At 36.1% G+C, this 19,503-nt stretch overlaps 1 protein-coding gene across 2 annotated transcripts in view; it reads left to right on the forward strand.

Annotated features, from left to right (window-relative positions):
* Nucleotides 1-14,825: 14,825 nt before the first annotated feature.
* The window catches only part of LOC126970797 (piwi-like protein Siwi), a 30,768-nt gene continuing 26,090 nt past the window's right edge, over nucleotides 14,826-19,503 (forward strand). The window contains exons 1-2 of one of the 2 annotated variants that reach the window (XM_050816903.1): nucleotides 14,826-15,129; nucleotides 15,418-15,713. In XM_050816903.1, coding sequence (XP_050672860.1) covers nucleotides 15,434-15,713 — 280 coding nt within the window. In that variant the 5' untranslated portion in view covers nucleotides 14,826-15,129; nucleotides 15,418-15,433. The remainder of the gene's footprint in view (nucleotides 15,130-15,417; nucleotides 15,714-19,503) is intronic. The other variant, XM_050816902.1, reaches the window with a different exon arrangement.

Consider the following 19,503-nt stretch of genomic DNA (forward strand, 5'->3'; position numbering starts at 1 on the left):
AAAATTTGTGTTAGATATCATCAACAATTTTTATTCGTTTGAAAGGCCTATCGATGCGTGGAATATGTGTGGAATATAACATCGTTCAAATGTCCACCCCGGCTTCTCTGGGTGGCGCGCATCCGAAATGTCCAATTTTCCATGACGCTGGTGCATAAATCAGGCTGAATTTGACCGATGGCATGGGTTATGTTGGCTTTGAGTGCCGCTGTGGTTTGTGGCTTATTCGCATAGACTTGCGACTTAAGTGAGAGACCATGCCATCGAACCGCTCATGCAGAATGTCCAAAGTGGCATGAGCTGTGTGGCACGTAGCGCCGTCCTGTTGAAACCACATGTCGTTGGTGTCCATATCATCCAATTCAGGCCAAAAGAAGTTGGTAATCATCGACCTATAGCGCTCTCCATTTACGGTGATGGCCTGGCCAACGTCGTTTTCAAAGAAATATGGACCGATGATGCCGCCAGCCCAAAATCCACACCAAACAGTGACTTTTTCGGGATGCATTGGACGCTCTTGGATCTCATGTGGATTTGTATCGGCCCAAATTCGACAATTTTGTTTGTTCACGTACCCATTCTTCCAGAAATGGGCCTCATCGCTGAAGATGATTTTTCGAAGAAAATTAGGGTCAGTTGCCAACTGCTCCAGAGCCCATTCAGCGAACACAAGTCTTTGTCTATGGTCGTTTACCTTCAGCTCCTGGGTCAGTTGAATTTTGTACGGGTGCAGGCCCAAGTCACGACGCAAAATTCACCAAGTTGTGGTCTGTGAAAGGCCGAGTTCTTGTGAGCGACGCGAAATCGACTGCCTCGGATTCTCCTGCATGCTCTCACGGACGGTGGCGATGTTTTCGGTAGATCTTGCGTTTTGTCGACGTACGGGTGTTGGTTGATCGTTTACTGAACTAGTGGACTCAAATTTATCCACCACACTGCGAATAGTCCTCTCGGTAGGCCGATTATGGCGCCCGTAAAATGGGCGAAGCGCGCGGAACTTTGCCCGAACAGAACACCCATTTTGATAAAACAATTTTATCATTTGCACGTGTTGTTGAACGCTATATCCATCCATGGTGATTTGGCAAAACAGACTGAATAAATGACTGCCAATTTGACAGATGTAGCTTCAACAAGATGGCCGCTATCAACTGTAAAAGTTCGGAAGTCCCTATTGAAAGACCCGATATATTGCAGTTTTCCAACACTTGGTAAAAGTAGAGCCTTAAAGTGGTATGAAAATTTTTTTTATATTTACTTTCACATTTAGATTGTGGTTACTTAGTTTATGCTTAAATCGTAGTTGCACAACACAGTTACTAATAAATTGTCATAGAAATTCTTCTTCTTAGTCGGGCACTCTTGTCAGAGTGGTCGTGGTTGCGCTGACGAGGTACATGGTGGGGTGTTCGGTGGGTCAATATCCTTCCTGAGGGTAGATCTCCTGGCGATGTGCTTCCATTTCTGACGGTTAGAGGCGTTGCGAGTACACTGGACTATGGTGGACTCAGTAGCCTTTGTGATGGCGTCTATCCATCAAGTTTGCGATCGACCGAGTGCTGTCTTGCCTTCCACCTAGCCCTGAACTACCAGTCTCTATCGAGTTCTCATTTCTAGAGACGTGACCAAAGAACTTCAGCATTCATAGTTGCACAATTGACGATAGTCTGTCTTTAATACGAAGCTCTTTGAGGATGGATACATTGGTGCCAAATGCCATCCACGGGATCTTTAGGAGGCGTCTCCAGCACCACATCTCTAATGCATCGATTTTACGGCGGTCCTGCAGTGACCAAGTTTCGGCTCCATAGAGAAAGATTGGAAACACAAGGCATTTCATCAATCTAACTTTAGTCTTCTTGGTAATCCTCCTGTCCCTCCAAATCTTTCCCAGTTGTTCCACTGCAGACCTGGTGATGGCGCACCGTCGTCTGATCTCGTCGCCACATCCTCCAGTACTTGATATAGTAGAACCAAGATAAATAATTTTTTTTTTCTGACATTCCAGTTTCCATCTCAAGCACGCTTGTCTCCTCCACCAGTGTTGCCGAGTCACTTTTTTTGGAAAATGTTAAGGAATGTAAACAAAATTTCAAATTCAGTGTTGTTAGCCCAGCAGAAATAATTAAAACTTTCAGATCCTTAGAAATGAAAAAAACTGCTGGTATATCTGTAAAAATAATAAGTTCTGTTATTGACGTCATAGCACCATATCTAGCACTAGTTTTTAATAGGTGTATTGAACATGGCGTGTTTCCTGACCTTCTGAAGTAAAGTAAAATTACACCAATATTTAAATCGGGACTCACTTCTGACCCGAATAACTATCGCCCTGTTTCGGTGCTGCCGACCCTTAGTAAAATTTTTGAAAAAATAATTTTAAGCCAAATGCTTACTCACTTTAACACTTATAAGTTACTTCATATAAAACAATTTGGCTTTACTAGGGGACGCTCGACTACGGATGCAGGTGTTGAACTCATCAGGAATATTTTTGAGGCCTGGGAGGAATCACAGAATGCACTTGGTATTTTCTGTGATTTATCTAAGGCTTTTGATTGTGTTCAACATTCAACGCTGGTCAGGAAGCTATGCCACTATGGTATAAGAGGATCTGCACTCGATCTTCTGATCTCATATTTAAATAATAGGATTCAGAGGGTCGAGGTGAATGGCAGGAGATCTCCTGGGACTCCTCTTGGTATGGGGGTACCACAAGGGTCTATTCTTGGGCCCTTCCTCTTCCTAATTTATATAAATGATCTACCTAACCTTGTAGAAAAAAAACACAAGGTGGTATTGTTTGCGGATGACACTTCACTTATATTCAAATTGAAAAGAACCCAAGTTTTGTATGACGAAGTAAACAATGCTCTATCTGACATCGTGTACTGGTTTAGCGCCAATAACTTATTGTTAAATAATCATAAAACCAAATATATTAAATTCACCCCGCCAAACGTCAAAAATGTAGATGCGAATATTTTATTAAATGGAGAGGTGGTAAAACCAGTGGAATCTGCTATATTTCTTGGCATTACTCTTGATTCCAAATTGCAGTGGGGCCCCCATATTGAAGGATTGGCGAATAGGCTTAGTTCTGCAGCATATGCGGTTAAGAAAATTAGACGGTTAACTGACATAGATACGGCGAGATTAGTATACTTTAGTTATTTTCATAGTATTATGTCCTATGGTATATTGTTATGGGGCAGTGCGGCCGATATTAATACTATATTTGTGCTGCAGAAGAGGGCTATTCGCGCGATTTATAACCTAGGTCCTAAAGAATCATTAAGAGAAAAATTTAAAGAAATAAACATTTTGACTGTTGCTTCTCAATACATTTTTGATAATGTTTTGTATGTTCATAAGCACATTGAGGAATTTTCTAGAAACTGTGATACACATAATGTTAACACGAGGAACAAACATAAACTTGTTGTGCCTACTACTCGGTTGGGTCGAGTTAGTAAGTCTTTTGTTGGGCGATGTATATGCTTCTACAATATGGTCCCAGAAAATGTACAAAACAAATGTGTTACGAAATTTAAAAGAATTGTTAAAAAGCGTTTGTGTGGGAAAGGTTATTATAGCATAAACGATTTTCTTAATGACACCACGGACTGGGAATAAAGCAAACACCCTCAGGCTCTTTAATTATAAATGTTTTTTGTACGATATTACAGTTCCGGTCACTATCATCACCTTCGTCTTGTCTCGGTTCATAGTAAGTCCGAATTGGAGACTGGTACTTTCTAGACGGTTTAGAAAATTTTCCATGTCTTCTCTAGTCTGTGCGAGAAGTGTAGTATCATCAGCGTATCTGAGGTTATTTATCACGCGTCCCCCAAAAGATATTCCTTTATTCCAATCTTCCAAGACAATGCGCATAATATACTCTGTGTAGATGTTAAAGAGTAATGGCGATAAGATGCATCCTTGTCGTACACCGGCTTCAGTCTTGAATTCGCTTGAAAGGGGTATCATCTACTCGTACCGCTGCAGTACCATGCTCATACAACCTCCTCAACTGAACTATTAAATGGGGCGGTACACCCATTTCCGCAAGTATCTTCCAGAGGTGTGTCCATATTATGACCGTGTCAAATGCTTTGCGAAAGTCCACAAAGCAGATGTAAAGGGTTGTATTGAATTCTCTGGCCTTCTCAATAATCGGACGCAGTATAAGAATTTGTTCGCGAGTGCCTCTTCCCTTAACAAATCCGGCTTGCTCGGGTGCAATCTGCCTTGAGAGGTAGGCCAACAGCCTTGTATTTATTATGTGGAGCATCACCTTACTTGCATGAGATATCAAGGATCTGTAGTTGGTGCATTTCTTTGTGGACCCTTTTTTGTGCAGTGGAATGAAAATGGATTTTGACCAATCGTCAGACCATATTCCAGTCTCCCATATTTTACAGCAGATGGTATATAAAATATCAACTCCAGGTTCTCCCATCGCTTTGAGGACTTCGATTGGGATCTCATCACAACCTATGGCCTTATTGCATTTGAGGTGTGTAATTGCTGCTCGTACTTCATCCCGCATGATGTCGGGTTCACGGTCAAGTATGTTGTGGGGAGAACATGTGAAGCTTAGTGCCAAATTGTTGGAAAATAGTGATTGACAATATTCCTTCCACACATTCACGATATCCTTTATCTCCATAAACGTATTCCCAGCGGAGTCCTCAACAGCCCACGTCTTAGGTTTAAATTGGCGTGTTATGTATCGCACCTTATCATGCAGATATTTGGTTTGATATTTGTCGGAGTGCTGTTCCAGTTCATCACATATCTTACTCCGATGGTTATTGCGGTCACGTCGGTAAGCAGCTTGTAGGATAGCTGACTTGGCATTTAGCTTCGTAATGCTAGCACCACTGGCTTTAAGTTTTCGGCGCTCTTCAACCAAATGGCAGGTTTCTTCCGTCATCCAATGTTGTCGTTTTGGGATGAAGTTATATCGTCAGCTTTTCCTAGAAAAAAAAAATAGCAGAAAATCTAACAATGCTCCTAGCTATTCGGTAATACGTGAGTGCTTAGTTGGTAACACGGCTTTATTTAATGTAAATTTAATGTAATATATTAATGCGTCTGTTAATTATTCCTAAAGTTAATTATTATTAAGTTTTACTTCAATCGCGCGTAATGATTACATACACACACTTTTTTTTTAATTAAAACGTTATTACAAACCAATTACAAAATATTTTGCTAGTTATCACTATACGAGTACTCATAATGTTGGTGCAGCAACTACTGTCTATTTCTATATTATATATATGTCAATACGTTGTAGCTACGTAGAGACTTGGCTAAAGATCCTTCTTCTCAGTAATCGATCGATAAACACAAAAGAAACCTATGTAGATTGTAGTTTAGAGTTGCTATCATAAATTCAATTGTTGTGCTAATGTTAAATTAAATAAAATATAACGCTGAAGTTACATTCATTTTTAACAGTATTATAATTATTGACGTTTTAAGTTAACCATTTTACCAGTGAACGCATATTTTAACGAATAACTCAACTCTACACTCTCGCAAGGTGACCGTCAAGATCAAGAAAAGGAGGACAAAAGAGCATGGTGTTAAGTGATCACGGCCACCCACATTCTTGCAACACCGGAGGACACATCAACAAAATCTAGGGATATTTTATATTTTATTGAATAACTAATAATCTATGAAGAATTTTCTAATATACTAAATTGAAGAAATTTGTTTTAACTAAAATTGTTATTTTTTTAATTGCCTTAGAGAATTAGTTTGAAAAAAACTGCATTTCTCCTTAAAAAACTTTAAATTTTAATTAAAATTATAAAAACTTATTAAATATAATTATTAATAATCACATTAATTACACACCGACATCGATTGTTCATACTAAAAATTAAATTGTCAATGTCTTGCTGCGGTATGAGGTCCCATGTTCTTTGCAAGTGTTCTAAAAGCTGTTGTATTGTTTGGCGGGAAATCTCTTAAAGTCTTTCATTGTAACATGTCCCAGGTATGCTCGATAGGATTTAATTCGGGTGACTGTCCAGGCCAATCCAGCAGGTCTCGGAGAGCGGCCTACAACAGCCGCGCGGTATGGGAAGGAGCATTATCGTGCATGAGTAGGTACAAATTCCTGGCCCATTTGAATTCTGTGTGGGACAATAACACCTCCTCCTTATATTTTCGTGCAGAAAACTCGTTGGATCCAAGGTAGCACCTTGGATCCAAACGACCTCCTGAGAGTGTTGTAGGCGGCTAACTCTCCCTGGCGTTCTTCAAACGCGTGTTCTTCGTGAATCCGGATGAAACCCAAACCGGGACTCATCGGTGAGCAGCACCAAATACCATTGTTTGTCACTCCATGGTAAATGCTTCCGAGCCCACGAAAGCCGCCAACCGCAATTGCCACGTCGCAATGCTGGAACACGTAGCTGTCTACGAGCACGAAAAACAACTTCATGCAACCTCCTACGCACAGTTTGGTCGCTCACCAGTCGTGCATGTCTGTAGTTGCATGGCTTGTGATATTGGGTTGTCTTCTAGCAGTCATTTGAAGAAAACGATCCTGTCTCTGCGTAGTAGCACGATAAATACCCGCGTGCATTTGTTCGTTCATTCATCGTTCATTGGTTCATTGGTCATTCGTTCGTTCAAATGCGTTCAACCACATCCCCAGTACTGCGATAACATGACCACAACCTTGATATCAAGTTTTGGCTGGTGTGTCTCTGCCACAACACGTTAAATAGCACCATTTTCTAACATGCCCACTGTTCGTAACATTTAATCTCGACTCAAATGACGTCGTGACATGACTCTTAAAGCTCACACGGCACGTTACATTCAAAAATAAAAACAATAAAATCCCTTTTTATTAATTAAATTATTAAAACAGTTTTAATTTTCCATAACGTAACGAATTACTAACAATTTTGCCGCCGTATTTTGTTTTTTCTTGTGTTTTTTTTATTTTTATTTTTGAAAATAGAATAGAAGAGGTATGGAGGAGAGGATGTGCATATAAACTTTTTATCGAAACTTAAAAAAAGTTATAAAGTCGTAAATAATTCTTTTGATGTATGTATATCCAATACATTTAAATTTTCGTAAAAAAGTTCTTCTTATTTAAATTGCGTATTTTTAAATTGAAATTTATAAATTTATTATTAATTATATATAAACAAGCAAATTAAGACATTTCACCTATAATCCATACGTTGAATCTTAAAATCAAGATCAATAACTATATTACTTTAACCCAACATCATGTTTCACTGGAAAGAAAAACGGTCATATTATATGGATTTGAATTGAAGTTGACTGTCGCATGTCATCTCTTTCTATCGCATCTTGCTTTCTCACTATCTTGGTATATTTGATGTAATATGCACGCTCTCCAGGCTTTATAGTCAATGACGTTTTATACATATAGACAATGCACCTCATACAAAATCAAAGCCGAAATATGGCACGTGCCACAAATGACATTATAATAACCTTCGACTGCTATGTCATCATCAGAAGTCGACCGGGCAATTTAGCACAGATACAGATTCCACGAATGACTGGACGTGTCCCGCTTGTATGTCAAGAAGGCCGAAAGGCAACAGTGAGAACACACCCGTGCGTACTAAAGACACCCTTTTAGCCTATGACAAAAATGTCACGAAAAGATCGACCAAAAGAGTAGCAGTTTCGTCACCAGAAACAGAAAAATCATCTCAGCTGGAAGAAATACGTGAGATGGTGAGTGAAACTGTACGGGCCGAAATGAAAGAAATGCTAACACATATGCGGACTTCCATAAAAAGCGTACTAAATAGTGAATTGAAAGTAATAAGGGAAGAAATCACAGTCATGAAAAACTCTATAAATTTTATAAACAACCAGTACGAGGATTTCTTGAAAGAACACCGTGTAAATCAAATAGCTGTGAAGGATCTTAAAGAACATAATGCCAAACTAGAGGCGACTATTAATACCCTAAACACACGTGTTAACGAACTTGAACAGCGATCTAGATACAACAACCTGGAATTGCAATGTGTTCCTGAAAGAAAAAATGAAAATCTAATCAAAATCGTGGAGCAGCTGGGCAGTGTAATAGGGTTAGATATATATATAGGTAAAATTATGAATGTAATGAGAGTTGCAAAGGTAAATCGTCAAAGTACTCGACCGAGATCTGTCATAGTGCAATTCAATTCTCCGCTTACTAGGGACACTGTTTTGGCAGCAGTGATAAAGTATAATAACACCAACCCAAGAGATAAATTGAACACCTCTCACATTGGAATCGGGGTAAGTGGGGAAAAACAACCAATTTATGTCATGGAGCATCTGTCACCTGAGAATAAAGCTCTACATGCCGCGGCGAGACTCAAAGCCAAAGAAAAAGGATTTAAATATGTTTGGGTTCGAAATGGTCGTATACTAATGCGAAAGGACGATATTTCTGATTACAAAGTAATAAAAAGCATAGACTTTCTTAGTAATTTAAGTTAGAGTGTAAGGTTGAGGTCACGTAATGGTGTCATAATCCTAAAAAGGCGCTTCGATTAATATGTTATACCAGAATGTTCGCGGACTAAGAACCAAAACCCAAGATGTTTACCGTAACATAGCAGTTAATAATTATGACATTATTATTTTGACTGAAACCTGGTTGAATAGCTCAATCTTAAGTAGTGAATTGTTTGACACTCGTTACACCGTGTATCGAAGAGACAGAGAGACTGCAAAGCTTAACATTAAGTCTGATGGTGGGGGCGTTCTAATCGCTGTCAAGACCAATATAATTTCAAACAGAGTTTGTAACTGGGAAAGCGATTGTGAAGATTTGTGGGTGGTTGTAGATGTGCCCCATTTTAACAGTATACGCCATATAGCATTTTGTAGTATATATATTCCACCTCCTGTAAATTAGAAATTATTCGATATTTTTTTAAATAACTGCAATAGAGTTTCAGAGCAACATAATATGTTAACATGTATAATTGGCGACTTTAATCTTAGCTGTATTTCATGGAATGCATCTTTAAACCCAGCTGACTATAACATACCCCCAGCTCAGAGATTACTGGATTTTATATCAGGAAATGGCCTGCACCAATGTAACTATGTTCTTAATAATAGGCAAAAGATACTTGATCTTGTACTCGTAGATGTACCTGTATTTTCCGTCAGTTACTCTTATAATCCTATTAGTAAAATTGATCCAATGCATCCCCCCCTTGAAATTAGTATTCCTTATACGAGACAACATAGACTTGCGACTAATACTTCAAACGAGCGGTACAATTTTTATAAAGCCGATTACGATTCCATTAATGAGTACTTGAAGGGAATTGATTGGAATTCGATATTGAACCGAGGTGATATAAATGAAATGGTTAAAGTATTCTACGAGATTTTACAGGTTGCTATCACAGATTATGTTCCCTTAAAAAAAGTTAAAAGCAGTAGGTACCCTTCATGGATGAATCGTAAAGTTGTAAAAAGAATTAAAGAAAAACACAAAATGCTAAAACGATTTAAAAAATATAATAATCCAATGGATGAAATAGAACTAAGAGTGCTTAGTGATCGCTGTGAGAAAATTACGCGTGATGCCTATAAAAATTTTAATGAAGACCTGGAAAAGAAAATTCAGAAAAATCCGAAAGCATTTTGGACGTTCCTAAAGAGTAAACGTAGTAATTTTAACTCATATCCAGCTGCAATGAGTAACGGAATTAAAACCTCAACTAGCGGATTGGAAATTTGCAATATGTTCTCTAGTTATTTTGCTTCGGTATATGATGAATCAAATAGTTCTTGTAATTTAGACTCATTATCTTATTTACGAAAGATTCTCTATCTGGACGTTAGTGAAAATCTTACAGGCATAGAAATAAATCAGAATGACATCTATAAAAAGCTGAAAAGTCTCGATATTGCAAAAGGTGCGGGACCGGACAATGTACCACCGGCATTCATAAAAAATTGTGCATCAAGCTTAACGTCACCTTTATATCTTATTTTTAAAGCCTCGCTTAACTCGGGTAGTTTTCCAGCTTTATGGAAACAAGCAAAAGTTGTTCCAATATATAAGAGTGAAGACGAGAAAGACATACACAATTACAGGCCTATATCGATTCTTTCGGTTTTTGCAAAGGTCTTTGAATCTTTAGTTTGTCCGACAATTCAAATGCATTTCAAACGTTTCGTGTCTGAGCATCAACATGGATTTTTGCCAGGTAGCAGGTGGATACCATATATACCGACTTTAAGAAGGCATTTGATAAAGTTCCACATGGAGTACTCATTGGAAAATTATCGTTATATGGGTTTTCAGGCCCAGTGATGAAGTGGCTTTCATCATACTTACAAGACCGTTCGTTTTATGTAGTCATTAATGGATTTAGCTCTTCAACTAATCTGGCAACATCAGGTATACCACAAGGTTCACATCTTGGCCCAATTTTATTTAATATATTTGTGAACGACATTGTTTCTTGTTTTGAACACTGCACACCATATTTATATGCCGATGACTTAAAAATAACGAGAACAATTTCTTCACCAAGTGATTCGATTCTATTACAGGACGATCTAAATAAACTTACCAATTGGTGTGAATCTAATGGCATGCAACTCAACTGCAGTAAATGTGTGCATATTAAATTTACTCGCAAAAATAATATTATTCCGACAAGGTATGAACTGTATGGTAAAACTCTAAAAGAAGTTGAACTCATAAGGGACTTGGGTGTTATGCTTGATAGGAAATTGACTTATCTCTACCACATAGAAATTGTAATAAACAAAGCGTCAAAATTATTAGGTTTTATTATGAGACAAGGTCGAAATTTTAAAGATGCCAAAACAAAAATCTGTCTTTACAACAGCCTTGTTCGCAGTCATTTAGAGTATTGTAGCGTTGTTTGGCGCCCACATTATTCTACACACTACTTAAGACTGGAGCGTGTGCAGAAAAGGTTCATGTGGCATCTATCATACTCAGCGAATATTTACAAAACGGTGGTGTCTTATAAAAAAAGATTAGAAAACTTTAACATGATGACTCTTGAACAAAGAAGAGAATTTTTGGACTTAAATTTTTTATATAAATTGCTAAGAAACAATTTAGACTGCCCCAGTTTACTATGTAAAATTAATTTCCGAGTACCACGCAGATATCCCCGAACTGCAATTACTCCGGTCGTGCCTCCATGGACTAGAACAGTCTTTGGCGCCAACTGCACTATCCCTCGCTTGTGTAAAGTATATAATAAATTCAGTTCATTAATTGATATAAATATTGATTCCCCTAACACTATTCGTAAATTAGTTATCAGCAATCTAGCCAGCCAGTTATGAGTGTGATAGATTACTTTGCTCTGTTAGTTATAACATAGGTTATATATTTTAATTAAAGATTACTGTATTTTATTTTATTATATAATTTCTTAGCTTAGATTTAGATTTTTGTTATACTTAGTAGTATGTAATTAAAACGCTTATTATTTGTTTCTAACTATCTGTTAAACAATTCTCAATTGATTATTGCAGACTGTCAAATTTTTCATATTTTTTTTTCACCGGTTTTAGTTTTTAACTCACTTTTAGATTTGTAATAATGTATCGATAAGCGAAATTAGCATGTAGTGTTTACCTTTAAATGATTTTGCATACCCTGCACATGTAATTTAAATTGTTAATTGTTTAAGAATTATTTTTATGTAAAATCGCTGGTAGACCAATAAATAAATAAATAAATACATTTCTTCGTTTATTCCAGTATTTTTAAATTGTATTAGTTAATAGGAAGCAATGTAAACACTATTTCAGTTTCAGCTGCGTATTTTGAATTTAGAACCCTATTTGGACAGTGACATCAGTGGAGTAGCAGTTAGGTATTTTTTAACCCCAGACGAAAAAGAGGGTTGTTATAAGTTTTACGTTCGTCAGTCTGTCCCTACTTTCCGATCAAGCTTTGTTCAGTTGGAGGTTTTTTATGTTTTTAATCCAAAATCACACACATATTATAAAGGGGAGAGTTTGTATGTTTATTTATTGGCTTGTGTTTGTTACTTCTTTACGTTCTAAAAGGATTTGGGTTTAAAAAGTTAAGGTAACCTTTAATGAGAGAAACTAATACTCAAATATAATATTTTTATTTACATAAAATAATTAGTGAAACTGATTATTTAAATGTTAATTACCTTAAATTATATAAAAGTCGTTTAGACTTACATATCTTTTCCATCTTTTTGTTGTATTATGTAGTGTAAGTAGACATCGACATATTATATTTGTATGACAGCTTTTGCCAAATTTTAAATGTGGTTAACCACATTATCCCAAAAACTTCAATCAAAATACGTAAAATATAAATATGCTTATTTGCTACCAACTGGCGCCAATTCTCTTTCATTATCTCGTGTACGGGAAAGCTGAAGAATATTAGCATTTACATAGTTGTGATGTAAATAACAATAATCATTAGGTAACGATACTTCCGCGATAACGTGTAAATAGCACAAATATATAATTGTTCAAGTATTGTAAGCCGTTCAGATAGTAATATTTTGTGTAAAATACAATATTGCTAATCATTCCTCACTAGGCCTTTAAATTTTTTTTTCCAAAAAAACAACCGAAATCAAAAATAACAATAATCCACAAATAAAATTTGAAAAACAAAATTTTATGAACTCCGGCGTTCCGTGCCGGTGCTCTAAACCACTGAGCTAACCGTTCGATTACCGCCTCGTTATAAAATTCTGTTTGCTTTGTTCAACTCTCAGGTCGTGGTTTCAAGGTTAGCTCTGTGGTTTAGAGCACCGGCACGGAACGCCGGAGGTCGTGGGTTCGAATCCCGCATCGTTCATAAAATTTTGTTTTTCAAATTTTATTTGTGTATTAATCCTAGAAGTAAGGGTTATCACTTTAAAAACATAACAAATTGTTTAGATAACAATAATCGTTACTACGATTAGATTTACTAATTAAATTGTATAAAATACGTTATTATTTTATTCTTTTTATTGCATATTATACCGTAGCTTTTTTGTTAATTTTTTTTTAGATTTTTTGTGAATCTGAACTACACTAACTAATAATTTGTCTAAATTTGTGTAGATATACTAAATTTTGATACTGACAGTTAGAAATTCTGCCACAGATCGCACCCTTACTGTAAGCGGTTCAGAAGTTCCATTGATCATAATCATATACGACTACGATCATTACTTGACTATAACGTCGTTACGGTAGGTGACTCAAATATCCGGATAGCATAAAAAGACTTGGCCTAGTATCGTTAATTTGCTCCTCAGAATTGAAGACTTCTGTTACTTTGTTATAGATTCTATAGACAGAACCAAACTATACTATCACCAAACTACCTTTGAAGTATATCCTTTCCAATAAAAAAAGAATCATCGAAATCACCAGCTTTCAATGAACGAAGAATTACCAAAATCGGTTTTGTCCCAGTCGAAAGTTTTGAGGTAACAACCATAAAAAAGAGAACATACCGACGAATTGAGAACCTCTTCCTTTTTTAAAGTGGGTTAAAAAGAATTATCAAAATCGGTTCACCTAGTCGAAAATTCTGAGGTAACAAAAATAAAAAACATACCGACGAATTGAGAACCTCCTCCTTTTGTGAAGTCGGTTAAAAAGTGTGACTCTATTGTTTTCATTTTTGACTGTGCCCTTTAATCTGTCCCATTCTAACAAGCGGGTCTTATCTGTTCCACTGTCAGACTGCGAATGATACGTTCTGTATATGATATGTATGTTCATAGTTTATATTATTGCTCCGAGAGCAAAGAGTATAATAATATATAGGGAAAAGAGAGCCCTTTCTACGCATTAATAGCTGTCTATTTGAAAACTAGCGCCATCTGGAGATTGGCCCCGAAAATAACTATATATATAAGCTCGCAATTATAAAATTCCTTTTTAATGTTGTGGCGCAATTAAATAACTAACTCCACTTTTTAATGTAGGTATTGTAATTTTTATTATAATAAATGTTGAAATTGGGCGTAGAGTTAGTTATTTAATTTTGTCACAGCATAGATCATAAAGGATAGATTTAGTAGTGTAAATATGCAAAGTGGAACACGAGAGCTACATACATGCGCAAACGCTAGAAGTAGCCCCCATTTTATGACCAGTGGGCAGTGACACAAATAAAGAGAAATTGAAATGTTTCAAAGCGAGTGACAGCTGACAAAGCTTTCATTTTCGGGCCAACTAACAGATGGCACTATAGTCTTCTGAAAACATCACTTTAAGGCGTCTGTCCCACCCCTGTCCAAGAAGCTCAAGAAAGTTAGCCCTCCAGATTTTTATTTTTTTATTTTTTTTTATTACATCGTTAGTTCGCCATTTGTTCTTGATTGTTCTCTATAAACATTTGTTTGTTCTCCATTTTTTTTTTAAATTTGCAATTCAGTTTAATTGGTTAGGTTAGGTTATATTAGAACAGTTAAAACAACGCACGAGCCGAGCGTAGCGTTCCGCGGCAGCAGCCGGCGAGTGCCAGAACCAAATAGTAGGCGTTTCCCCCCATTTTTAATTAATTTGTTTTTAAATAAACAACAAAAGAACAAACAATTATTTATAGCGAACAATTAAGAACAAACTACGAACTAACGATATGCGATATTGAAAATTCAAAAATAGAAAAAAAAATTTTTTTTGGGGGATAAGTTTGATGAGCCTGTCCAAGAGTAATAAGTGTTCTGACTTCGTTGGTCAAGATCGAGTAAGGTTCGCTCGGTTTGAAGAGTATAATTATATAATATTCGTTGGCTCGTTGCTATGGTTACATTATGGTTTCCATATACGTAATTAAAGCATAAACCTCCTTCCCGAATGGTGCAGCAGCTCAGCCAGAAAAAAAAATTGTTTTTGTTTCTTGGTACCTATTTGTACCTACTATTTGGCGATTTGATTTTGATGATTGTCATTGACAACATTGATCTTTTCACTTTTGGCGTCGTCGGCGTCGCACAGAGGCTACTTCACCTGCAGTAGTGAAAATATTCGTTTCGGCTTAGACTTTTGGTAAATACTCGTTTAGATTTATTTCACCATATCTTTTTAGCGCTTTCTTCGGTTAAGGTAAGGTTTTAGGCGTTATTGATTCTTATTATTTTTTCTTTGGTAGTTCTTTCTGCCCATGTTGTTGTTGTATTAATGTTTTATTTTAATATTTGTATTAATCAATCATGTAATTTAATATTTTCTTTTGTCACCCCTTCTGTTATTTTATTTTAAATGAATCAATTGGTCCAAAATATTGAGGAATCCCTCACCGCCATTTTGGACGCTTTCTCATGGTTGCATGGAGAGAAGGTAAATTCATATTTTTAAAGTGTTGGTGAAACTGTGGACTTCTAATACTTACAGAGTTCAAGACATCAAGATGTCTGACGGAAGAGGACGAGGACGTGGTCGTGCTGGTCGAGGTGATCGTGGGGCACCGGCACCGCGACGTCCTGGCGAACATATTCAGCAGGCAGCGCCTCCTAGACAACAACCGCCCACAGCTTGGGGGGCACCATCTGTAGCGCCCCCTGCGAGAGCTGGTGTTCCGCAGTCATCTGATCCAGCTGGTAGAGCATCCCACCGGTCCACCACATCCACACCTAGACCCCATCCTGGGGATATAGATATTCAACAGCAGATGAAACAGTTAGATATCGGTAAGCTAAATTTTGACGGTTTGTATAGTGTGATGTAATATGTTTTTAATTAATATTGTTTTTCAAGTTACAATAAAACAGGTGCTCTAATTGCCTAATACCAGTAGCAGTAATGTAAGAACTAATGTAGCAACCAATGTAAGAATAGTGTTTGTCTGGGGCAGTATAGCCTTCTTTATCTACTGGAAAATGGCAATTACTTGTGTTTCACTAAGGTTAGAAGGTTCTTAAATTTTTCCAACAAAAAACCAACTTTCACTCTGTTGGCATCCTCATGTGATTAGCTATGAAATAGTAAAGCTTATACATTTTCTCTTCATTACATAATTTCAATTGTTTTTTTTCTGATCTAATTTTGATTTTGACTGATATTTATGCTTGATGATCTGTTCGTGAATCTATCAGCAAGATCATTAAATGACAATAACATAACAGCGCTTGGTAAGCCTCAAGAAGTTACATTAGATTGCAAAAGTGGTTTGATATGGATAGGGAGTTAATTTGATAATCCTGTGCAACCGGTGATATATATTTTTTTAAATATGGTATTGAAACCGTAAAAAATATAACTGAAAAAATCATGATTTCATGATAAACTCAGAAAGTAACATGATTGTGAGCTTCTGGTACAATTTCTACTCATTGATCATGAGGGCAGTTAAAAATTTGCATTTTTAACTGGTAATAAAACATTTATTTTGTGTTAATCAACAATTATTTATTCCAAACCTGTCATTAATTTCCATACTTCAAAATCACCCTTTAATGTATAAAATTAAAAAAAAAATCATATATATTATATATAAAAATGATCTTCCTAACTTAATAGACGATGATTGTACTCTTTTTGCTGATGACATTTCTATTTTGATCCCATGCTCTAATTTTAAACAACTAGAAGAAAAATTAAATATTACAGTGGACAAAATCTTTTGTTGGCTAAATAATAATAATCTTGAACTTAATATTAATAAAACTAAAATGTATACTTTTAAACCTTATCAAAAATCCCCCTTAAATATATCATATTCTTACAAAAATTCATAACTTGAAACAGTTGACACAGCTACACTACTGGGAATTGATATAGACTCACACTTGACATGGAAGCCATATCTATAGAAATTAAAAAGCAAAATGTCATCTTTTACTTATGCTCTTTACCAACTAAAACGCATAACAGATTTGAAATCTGCCCTTGCTGCTTATTATGCATATGCACATTCTAGATTATCATATGGAATATTAATATGGGGAAACTGTAGTGAAATAAAAAATATATTTATTCAACAGAAAAAATGTATCAGAATTTTAGAAAATATTCAGCAGATGGATTCATGTAGACCATATTTTATTAAACACAAAATTTTAACTCTTACTTCAATTTACATCCTAGAAGCATATAAATTTGTTAAAAAACATTCGGACTTATACTCAACACTACCAAATAACAAGCGAAATAATAGAAATTTAAACAAATTGAAAATTCCCCAAACAAGTATGTCATTAGTGTCATCGAGCCCTCACCACATGGCAATAAAAATTTATAATCACATCCCAAACGAAATTAAAAATAAAGAGAAGCCTTCTCTATTTAAAAGACATCTTAAATTTTTTTTAGTTTCAAAATGCTTCTACGATTTACCCGAATTTTTTAATTACAAGTGTGAGAATTAGTTACAATATTGTATAAGAATGTATAAGACTTATTTATTTTATGTATAATGTTGCTGTGCCCTTGCAGGGCGTCACATATTGTCTACCTATTAATGTACCAACCATCCTACTGTAAAATGTGACTTGCAATAAAACATTTTGATTTGATTTGATATACATATGTATAATGTTTATAATATAAAAATTAATTTCTGTTTGTTAGTCTAGCTAAAACTCTAGAACGGCTGGACCGATTTGGCTAATTTTGGTCTTGAATTATTTGTGGAAGTCCAGAGAAGGTTTAAAAGGTGAAAAATGCTGCTAAATTAAATAAAAACAACAAATTAGTTTTTCCTTTGATGTGTCCATACATAATTTCTATGAAAGAATTTATTGACACACAGTTTGACAGTTCTGCTGTGAAATTGATTATGACAGCAGGGTTCATATTTTACGAAGTAATTTTTGATGTTATGATATATTATTGACAAATTCATTTAAAAACATTATTTTATTTATTACATACAGAACAATCTGTTGGGTCAGCTAGTAATGTATATATAACAAAAACAAAACCCGTAATTGCATGCTTAATTGTAATTGTTTTTTCTAACTAATTAATGACTTTGGCCCCTTGCCTTTGCTTTGAAAATCTTTGCATTTGCTTTGAAGTTCATTCCAGCTCGATCAGCAATTCTGTTAATCATTATTGTCCCATTGCTGTGCAATTTTCTTTTGTGCATTTCCTCAATCAAAGGCACAGTAGTAAAGTATCTATCATGATAAACACAGCTCCCAGGAGGGACTACCTTTGCCAAATGAAGAATAACAGATGGACCCAGCCCAAGGCCGCTATTTTCAAATATATTTTTGCACATGTCTCAAAGGTCGAGCATCAAGCCCTCACTTGTATTCAGTGCAAATTCTTTAGTCAACAGTGTACCTTGTGATGGTCTGTCCAATGCTACTTCAACAAATTTCAGGGCATGTTTAGTACATCTGTCAGGTTTGTTTTAGTCCATACCTTCTCTTCTAACTTTATACCTAGTTTAGATTATTATCTTACTTTTAAGATACTCCTTTCCATTGCATGTTGGGTTGTTTTCATTTTATGTTTTATTTTATTGGTTGGCAACCATATGTTAGTGCAGGAAAAATACCAGTCTTTATGACAGTTGTATTTAGTGACATGCTGTAATTTTCTTTCACTATTTCATTTTGGGCCTGTTCTTCTTATTTTCTTTTTGCCCGGTTTCTGGAGGCCATTTGTCATCACTTGTGAGCTCCAGTCTTTATCAGGTCAGGTTGTCTAGATCAGGGTGTTTCTCAGATTTTAGGTTCAGAATGTGTTGTTGAACTTCTTTCTGATATCCCACTAATTTTACTGGGATTTTGTCTTTCCTTGCTTATTATTTCCAGTTTCAGTGTCATTTGGTGACTTTGTGTATGGCTCCGTAGATAATGTTGTAGCTAATTTTAATACTTCTTGTCTTTATATTATCAAAACTTTCGTGACTCATTATTAAATTATTTATTAATACGGCTTTATGACACCAATAAAACTTGAGTAAAACTGGATTAATAAATAACTTCTTGTTTTGTCCTGTTTTCAGTGTCTGTGTCCAAATTATGTGAGTATTCAATTGTTTATTAACCATTTTTTATGCTCCTGTAACTACTTAGATTCCATGTTATTCTTTCTGAGGTGCTTTTCTTTATTTGTAGTCTTCTTTGTTTGATTGTATACCAGATGATCGCCTGCCGATCGACCATGGCGAAAGCCGTTGGTCGTTGATCAACTGGTGACCTTTTAGATATACCTAGAGCTGGCGGTTAATTATACTCTCCGTGATTTTGGTGAGCAGGGAGGTTTACAGCTATAGGCCTGTAGTTTGCCGGATCCGAACTGTCTCCTTTTTTTTGGATCGGATGGACAAGGGCCTACTTACATGAGTCAGGGATTACGCCTTTTGTATAAGAGTGCCGGAATAAACACGTTAGCACCGGCTTCAACTAATGGGCACACGTTCTAAGCACGATTAGAAAAATGCCCTCCGGCCCGCTCGACTTGCTGACGTCCAAAGAACACAGAGCTCGCCGAATAGTAGTCTTTCTGAACTGTACTTCAGGCATA

The sequence above is a fragment of the Leptidea sinapis genome, chromosome 22 (genome assembly GCF_905404315.1).
Source record: "Leptidea sinapis chromosome 22, ilLepSina1.1, whole genome shotgun sequence".
In the NCBI taxonomy this organism is placed as follows: domain Eukaryota; kingdom Metazoa; phylum Arthropoda; class Insecta; order Lepidoptera; family Pieridae; genus Leptidea; species Leptidea sinapis.